Source organism: Sceloporus undulatus, chromosome 1, assembly GCF_019175285.1.
Source record: "Sceloporus undulatus isolate JIND9_A2432 ecotype Alabama chromosome 1, SceUnd_v1.1, whole genome shotgun sequence".
NCBI lineage: Eukaryota > Metazoa > Chordata > Lepidosauria > Squamata > Phrynosomatidae > Sceloporus > Sceloporus undulatus.
The window spans coordinates 215001554-215010557 of NC_056522.1; the positions used below are offsets into that span (position 1 = coordinate 215001554).

General features: G+C 41.4%; 1 protein-coding gene across 1 annotated transcript in view; it reads right to left on the reverse strand.

The window, feature by feature from the left end:
• SLC4A10 (solute carrier family 4 member 10) overlaps positions 1–9004 on the reverse strand; it is a 221870-nt gene that overhangs the window by 27924 nt on the left and 184942 nt on the right. The window contains 3 exon segments of the mRNA XM_042475963.1: positions 2916–2949; positions 2951–3009; positions 4809–5060. Of these exon segments, the coding sequence (XP_042331897.1) occupies positions 2916–2949; positions 2951–3009; positions 4809–5060 (345 nt within the window).

Genomic DNA, 9004 nt, shown 5'->3' on the forward strand with positions numbered 1-9004 from the left:
ATTAGTGATGACAGAATTGCTCGCCTACAACCTGTCACAGTCAAACATACCATCTGCCTTTTGTGTCCAGGCCTCGGAGGTTGAGAGGAACTGCTGGCCTCTTTACCTTCTCGTCACCACTCCCTTTCTCCTTCTGTATCATGTCTTTTTTAATTGTAAGCCTGAGGGCAGGAACCGTCTAACTAAAAAGATTGTATGTACAGCGCTGTGTAAATTTACAGCGCTTCATAATAAAGGTTAATAATATAATAATATTTCATTTTTCATTTCACTATGTGGCATTTAGCTAAAATTTCTAGCTGCAAACCAAATTTGAAAATACAAATACACTAAAAACATTTTTATTGCTCTTTACATATCCCAGGGACTTGACTCTTCCTATCTCTGTTTTCTAGCAATGTAACATTATCTAATAAGTAGGGTTCTCACCAACCACCATCCAATTTTGCTTTGAGGAAGAATGTGACTGCTACAGAAATCCAAATCCATACCATCATAGGGAACACAATGCACTCTTGAAGTTTGATCACCCACGCAGCACCCAGACAGCTCAGTTGGATTACTGTGAAGAGATGGACTTTTTCTGAGAGGAACGTGCTCAGGTGATGAGTCTGGCTGATGTTTGGCAGGCCATCCAGAAAACTTGATTCTGTCAAAAGCTTGGCAAAGGGTAAAGCACACTTTAAATTTCTGCAGCACCAACAGGGGAACAGAGTCACTGACCTAGAGCATAGGTGGTGAATCTTGATGGGCCTGACAGTCAGATGTGGGGTTGACAGCCAGGACTGTGCCCTATTTATGTAGACACACACCACACACCACATTCTAATCCAGATCCCTGGAAGAAGGAAAGGCCCTTAAAACTGCCATCCATCCAGTAATACCCTGCGAAAGAAGCCATAATGGGTGACTCACCAATGTAGGCTCTTCCCCATACGCTTGGTTAGGCTGAAACTAGGCCTAAGGAATGGTTTGGATGGGGAACAAACTAAACAGTACCTTCTTTGCATGCTCTCACTAGAGCTAGTGCAGCATCATGCAGGAGGTGATGGTGTGACCAGGTATCTCCAACCGCCCACAGATGTGGACCCCATAGGTCACATTGTTTGCAGGTTGCCCCCCCCCCACATATTACAAGAGTTCTCCAAATGAACATTTAAAACGGGGTCATACAGCTTCCAGATGGTGTTGAACTGCAATGCAAACAGCCTTGAGTACCACAGCTAATGGTGAAAGTGATTGGAAGTGCAATGCAACCTTCAAGGGGTGCAAATTCCCACCTTGTTTAAAAGAATGATGGTAACCTTATCTCAAAATGGTACTCAAAGACATATGACCTTACAGTGGCTGCCCATGGGCCACAACTTTAAGGAGGCTGCCATGATTTCATCTTTCCAGTACAAAAGCATTTTTTTTGTTACAAATAAGTGTTTACATCAGGCAGTGGATCTTATGATCCCATCAACCACGAGATGAGGGAGGAGGAAAGAGGGAAAACAAGTTGATCTGTATTTAATCCATCTATACATGTATGTGCAAGTTTGTTTCAGTTTGCATTAAATGTTTTAAAATATGACTAAGTTTCTTTAACATAATACACATAACTTTAAAACAGGGATACGATCGTTAGTCCCTGCAAGTCCCAGCAGCCCTAACCATATAGCCAGTGATGGGAATGCTGGGTATTTTAGTCTAACAACATTTGGAGGGCCACATGATTCCAACTATGAAGTCAAACCATAGACTGGCAAGATTTTAGGTAAGTGTGTCCCAAGTCAAATCTAAAGCAGCTCAGCCTTACTCAACATGACACTTCAGTTACAATAAAACAATCTCATCATCCAAACCATTATGTTATTGGGCTCATTTGAGATGGTGTCATTTGAGCCCAACTTTTCTAGAGGTTCCAGAAGTCTAGGGAAAGCTGTAATAATTGTGCTACAGAACAAGCTGCTAATGTCTTACAGTGGTTTGCCCTGTGCTGATAAGTAGATGGGGCAGGGTTCTGAAGAAGAGGCAGGACACAGGGAGATTATAGATGTGCCTTACCATCTCACTGCAGATTATGACCCTGCTTCTCCTATCTAGTACTGTCTGATGTGGGATGGAAGAATACTCATTGCTATTATCACTCGAGGTCAAAAATGGTTGTCCTGAAAGTCCAGAAACCTGGCCAGGAGGAATAATAGAGTAGTGAAAATCGTTGCAAATTTCCCCAAAATTCAAATTTTCTAATGATGTGGAGGAACTATTTGTATAGAAAAACACATTTTTTTCAGCAAAACATGCCACAGGTTTCTGTGACAGTGACTGTTACTTGCACAAACCCTCACTCTGCACAGAAAACAGGTTTTTTTATGCACAAAATGGTTTTTTCTATGCAGCATAATTCTCTCCAACACTTCAAAAGGTTTGAATAATGAAGAATACTGCAGAGGAATATTTGTTTTCTCCCACTATGAGAAGAAAACTACCATAATTTCAGTAGATGAGTTTTGCCTGCAGTATTCATACTGAAGGGTTCTTTTCCATAATTCAAATACAGTCAAACCTCACCTTACGTGGGGGATCCATTCCGGACACACACACACACACCGGTGTTAAGGCGAACTGCCTATGCTTGAGCCCATTCAAGTGAATGGGGCGCGTGCCTGCGGCAACGGGCGCACACCACAAGCGTGCACCCATTCATCCGAATGGAACGTGCTGCCCCCTGTGCCCTGCGCCCTCCGAGCAGCTTGAGCATATAAGCTCAAAGCCGCGTATAACGCGGCCGCACTGTAATTGATTCATTTAATCTTCATTTCACATTTTTTTAAATTTCTGTTAAAACTTCATAGTGTAGAGTCACAACCATCATAAGGTGAAAGGGCTACAAAACCACAGAGGAAGAATATTCTACATACAAACTTTACCTGAATTCCTTTTAGAGAAGAGGCACCCATTACAGAAATACCCGTAAAGTACTGGCATGGGAAAAAAACTGAAAGAAGAGGAAAAAAAGAACAACTGGTTATCAGTTCATGAAAATCATAAAAAGGAGATAACATTGGCAAAACATATGAAATTAACGGAGTGCAACTAGGCATATAGGAAAGCAGCTGTATTATTTCTTCATGCTCATTTCACCCCAAATCTGTAGTTACGGTGTTATGTCCTGATATTTTGTTGTTGTGTGCCTTCAAGTCATTTCCAGTGCATTTCCATGGCCAGAGAAGAACTGAACCCTGGTCTCTGGAGTCACAGTCTGATGTCAAACCACTACACCATGCTGACTATCAGTTCTTATATAGATAGTGACTTTGATTTTTACTTTTTGAATGTCTATGCTGTTTTAAATGTGGTGTTTTTGAAAACCTTTTTACCATCCAATTTTAGCCATACTTTGTTTTAATCAAAGGTCTAAGCTACTTTGGATCCCATAGCAAGAGAAAGGTGGGATACAATTAAACAAACAAACAAACAGCCTAATTTTCCCAAAATATGTGCATTATGCCCTTCTTGCTAAACTCAGTGCAGCTTCAAGCCCAGACCATCACAACACCAACCATGTTGCACTACAATTCCCCAAATCCCCCAACCATCTTGGCCACGGAAACTGTAGGAAACTTTTTTCAGCAAAACATGCCACAGGTTTCTGTGACAGTGACTGTGTTACTGCACAAACCCTCACCTGCACAGAAAACGTTTTTATGCACAAAAATGTGTTTTTATTGCAGCATAATTCTTTCTCCAACACTTCAAAATGTTTGAATAATGAAGAATACTGCAGAGAATATTTGTTTTCTCCCACTATGAGAAGAAAACTACCATAATTTCAGGTACTGTATGAGTTTTTGCCTGCAGTATTCAACTGAAGTGTTCTTTCCATAATCAAATACAGTCAAACCTCACCTTACGTGGGGATCCATAGCCAGAGTTTTCCAAACACTGGTTCTACAACAGTATGGTCACATATGTGTAGGTCAATGTCACAAGCATGCATCTCTGGATTGTGACATGAACCTAATACCAACAGTAGAGTGGAATAGATAACTGATATCCCTCTTCAAAGCAAGTGTGGGGATACTAAGCTGTGATCTCACAGTCTTTTAAACTAAACTATCCCTCACCACCGGCTATGCTGGCTGGCAAGGACATGAGCTATTGCCCAAATCATGTAAAGGCTGTCAAGTTGAAGAAGGCTAGAGTGAAGCAGCAGCTCATCTTGGGATCTTCTTCAAAGCAGAATTGTGTGGCAAAGGAAATAAAATCACCCATATGGACATGCACAAAAGCCATGTGTATTTTATAAGGGTCATCTGCAAGGTTTGTTCAGCCCATAGATGATGGCAGGTTGTAACTGGCAGGAGACTGCAGCCTACTGCATTTCTACAAAGACCGAATTAGTCTATTAGTGCTGTAAAGTGCCTATCTTGAAAGAATCGAAATGCCTTATTTTAAATCAGACTATCAGTCCTTCCCATCTAGTACTGCCAGCTCAAATGGGCAACAGATACCCAGGATCTTATACAAAGGACTTTTCCATCACTCTACTGAGATTTTTAAAACTAACTTAAAATTTTACTTAACTTAAAGTTAGTTAACTTTAAGTAATTAACTAAAGTGTAGAGATTTCAAGAATTGAACTAGGGATCTGAGAGAGGAAAAGTAAATGATCCAACATTGGTATGAACAGGATAGAATCTTAGCCAGCTAAGAAGAAAGAAAGATTTTCTCATGACAAAACAGGTAAACACATTCAGATTTAAAATCATAATATACCAAATAGATCTACAAGATCCTTGGCTTCCAAATCATGAACCTACCTTAAGAATTCTGGTCAAAAAAACAGATGATCCCATGAGAACAAATATCATGAGCCCTGTGACCCGTTGTTCACGTATGCCAAGAAATTTGGGCTGCTCCCCTGGAGCAGAACATTCTGACTCCAGCTTTAAGCTGTTTACATGAGAAATGGAGAGGACAGTGGCAGCAACAAACCATGGCAGACCCATGAGAGAGCAGACACCAAGCATGAGGGCCACCATCAGCAAATCCAGGTGATAGCCACAGCCTTTCTGTAAAAACAAACAAAAAAAGAGACAGAGAAAGGGAAAATGTTACACAGATATAAGGTTATTCCTGGCTTTGGCCTGGGTAAACATTTGTGCAGCAGGCATCTCTAATGTGCAGATTGTGTAGCAATGCACAGGACTGAATGAAAAGCACATGAACCATTTGGCAAGACCTATATTTCAGGTTACCTTGGCCCTTCTCTCTCACTTCCTTGTGGTGGCAGTGGCATCATCATCATCATCATCATCATCATCATCATCATCATTTATATCCAGCCTTTCCCCCAAAACAGGGTCTCAAGACAGGAAACAAATTTAAAAGATTACAGTCAGCCCTCCATAGCCATGGATTCTGCATCCATGGCTTCAAAATATTCACACACAAAAAACAAAAACAAAACAAAAACAAAAAAGGAAAATACAAAAAGCAAAGCTTGATTTTGCCATTTTATATAAGGGACACCATTTTACTACCCTGTTGTATATAATGGGACTTCGGCATCCACCAGTTTTGGCATCCACAGTGGATCCTGGAACCAAACTCCAGCAGAGACCAAGGGCCCAATGTACAATTAAAAACATACAAAAGTCAACAAAAAAAATCAAATTAAACTATTAGCCTTATTAGAAACATATACTCTTTTTTGTAAAGTTACACAATGCAATTCAAAATCATACAGCATTTGCAACACTTTGGGGCCATTCAGACTACCTTTTACCCTGGATCAGGAACCAAATTATGCATGTGAAGTTCATATTTCCCCCGAATCTCCCACAAGAGAATTCGAGGCTTCCACGTCCATTTTGGGGCAAGTGCCCCTTAGCATGGGTCATTTGGAAGTGGGTTAAAAGCTGTATCTTTTGGGGGGAAATGGGTTTGGCAAAGATGAACTTGCCTCCGATCATGATTGGGGCAAGTTCAGGGGAGGGGTTTAGGGCAGAGGGCGGAACTGGAGAAAGGGTGCCAAGAGTGAGGCTGGAGGATGAAGGAGCCAGGCAAGGGGAGAAGGGGGCAATGGAGGGCAATCGGGGTAACGGAGCAGGAGCAGGAGGAGAAGGTAGGAGCCAAAGGGGTGCCAAGAGAATCGGTGACGGAGGAGGAGAAGGAGGATGAAGGAGCCAGGGGGAAGGAGGAGGGCATGGAGGGCAATCTGGCTAACAGAGCAGGAGGAGGAGAAGGAAGGAGCAGAATAAAGGGTCAAGTTCAGGGTAGGTCAGAGTGAGGGTACAGGATGGAGCAAGCCTCCGCTCTTGCACCAGGCAGCTTTCTCTCTCTCTTTTAAAAAAAAATAAAATTATTTTTGACAGACTATGCGCATGTTTTTTGCTACAGGTAGACAGATATATAGATAGAATGTGGCTGCCTGCCTGTTCACTTTCCCTTTTATTTCCTTGCTTCCAGCAGCATGGCACTTTGCAGGAGGCTTTTTTTCTTTGTGAATGCACAATGCAAGTGTTTACAAACGTTTCTCTTTCCAATTTGGCAAATTGATACAGAATGCTTTTGCTACTGTCTGTAAGGAATTCAGGGGTAGCTGAGGAAAAGCAAAGGATGCATGACATCCTATTCTGGCATTCTGAGGTGAGAAATTAATAATAATAATAATAATTACATGTGTATGAGGCACTCTAGGGTGGCAAGGAGGGAGGATGCATTAGATTGCATTTGGGGGTTGAAAACGGGGCCAAGAGAAGATCCATAACCTGCAGTGACCCAAATACCCATAACACACACACACAGAGGAGGTTTTTAAATTTGACAAAATATGCGCATACTGGTGCCTATTTTTAAAAAAAAAAGAGGCGGGGAAGGGTAAAATCACCCATCCAGTTGCCCAATCACTATAAGAAACATCACCTTGACGAAAGCGGAAGAGAATTTGATTGATAGCAAAGGAGCCTTTTTTTAAGCCAGTTCAGCAAATGAGAACTCTTCCCAGAGCTAATGGCATTCAGGATAAATAGTCGGCACTTGCTTCCAGAGAGATTCAGGGGGGGGGGGAATCTGGATCTACCCAGTTCCATCCAGCGCAAATAGCTCAGTATGAATGGGGCTTTTGTTAAAAGCCTTTAGTTCTGAAAGGTTGTCTGATTTTTTTCCAAAAAAGTCTTCATCTGCTGAAAGAAGGGCAACAATGAATGGGCCATTCTAGCTGCCCAGGAAGGGAGTTCCAGAGTCTAGAAACAGCCACTGAGAAGTTCCTATTTAATGTGCCCACCAATCATACCTTGAAGGTAGTGCCTAAGCCATATAGGACTTTATAGGTCATAACCTGCACTTTGAATATATAATTTATACAACTGGATTTTAGCCTTGCAAATTACCTGTACTTTAAAGCAACAAACAAGCAAAACAACAACTACAACAAAAATCCTGTCCACAGGTGAGCAACCAGAGCTCCCTGACATGACAAGATTTCCCCACTGTTATAACAAAGATGTGCTAATTCCTACTGGGATAATATTGCTTGCTGAATCACTTGTCTTATCAGCATTCTGTATTTTAGAGATTATTCTAGGGAGAGGTTTGAAGGGTGGTAACAAGACAGAGCTGGAGCTCCCCAGCTGTGGTTGGAGGCTTCCATATCAGTGCAATGGTGAATCAACTCTGGATTTTTATCCAGAATTTTAAAGTGATGTCCAAGGTGCTGGACCTACATGAATAACAAGGTTCAGCATTTTAGATAACCCCAATTAAACTAACTTAAACTAATATCTGGACTTGTCACCCCACTGAAAAGGGAACCACCAGCCCCCCTTACTCAAATGCTCCCCCCATTGAGTTTCACTTGTCCCTGATATTATGATCTTTTCAGTGCCTTATGGTCAATATTTGGTGGAAAGTGACTGGCTGATTTATTCCATTATTCCTATGCTTTCTTCTTAGAGAAGAAGTGTTGCTTTACATTGTACGTTGGTTTTACATTTTTTCTTTAGAGTTTTTGTAAACTTTGTCAGATGTCTTGAGTCCTTTTTAGAAAAATGACATCCAAGAAATGAGAATAACAATAATATGCCAGAAGCCTGTATGACCCATCTCATTACATATTTTCACTTATACTTAGCTATGTAGCAGAGGTGCTAAGAAAATCTTTTTCCTGAATTGTGAAAGTGTGTAACAGGACACCAGCAAGAGAACCCAATGAGCATTGGACCCAAAGCACATCAGTACACAATGAACACTGGAGTGCTATATACACCAATGTGCCTCACATACCGATGTGCACTGCACTCCAGTGTGTATCAGGCACTTTGCCGGCTCCACAACATAGAGCTTGTTCCCACTTAGGATTTGATACGAATTAAAATAAAACGTTTTTAATAAAATCAAATTAAAATAATACAGTTGTTATCCCGCTTTCAGAATCGCTTTATTCATCGTTCCCATCTGCTTATTTAAATCGAATTTTTTACTTGCAAGCGTTCATTAAGCGTTCTCACTTGGCATGAAATCGGTGTTAAAATAAAGTGACTCTTCTCCTCCATACCTTATTTGGAGTTGTCAATCAATAGTACGTCAGAATGACGTAACGTTAACCCGGATTATTTGGAAGCGATTTAACTTTCGTCAGCGTTTCCATTTCATGACCGTTTGTGAAATGATGTATTTTGGCGGGTTTTTTAAAATGAACCAATCAAGGCGCTTAAACGATCAAACGTCATAAGCGCTGTCAGCCTTATATACATTTTCCTTCCGAATTTAGTAGGAAACCAAAGCTCTCTCCAGAGGAACTATGGGATAGGTTTTCCAGGGCAGCATCCCCGCTTCATGTCTCCTAAGACAGCCAGGCAGAAATCAATGGGGGATGCTTCTGGCAATGCGAATTTAATAGGAAACCAAAGCTCTCTCCAGAGGAACTATGGGATAGGTTTTCCAGGGCAGCATCCCCGCTTCATGTCTCCTAAGACAGCCAGGCAGAAATCAATGGGGGATGCTTCTGGCAATA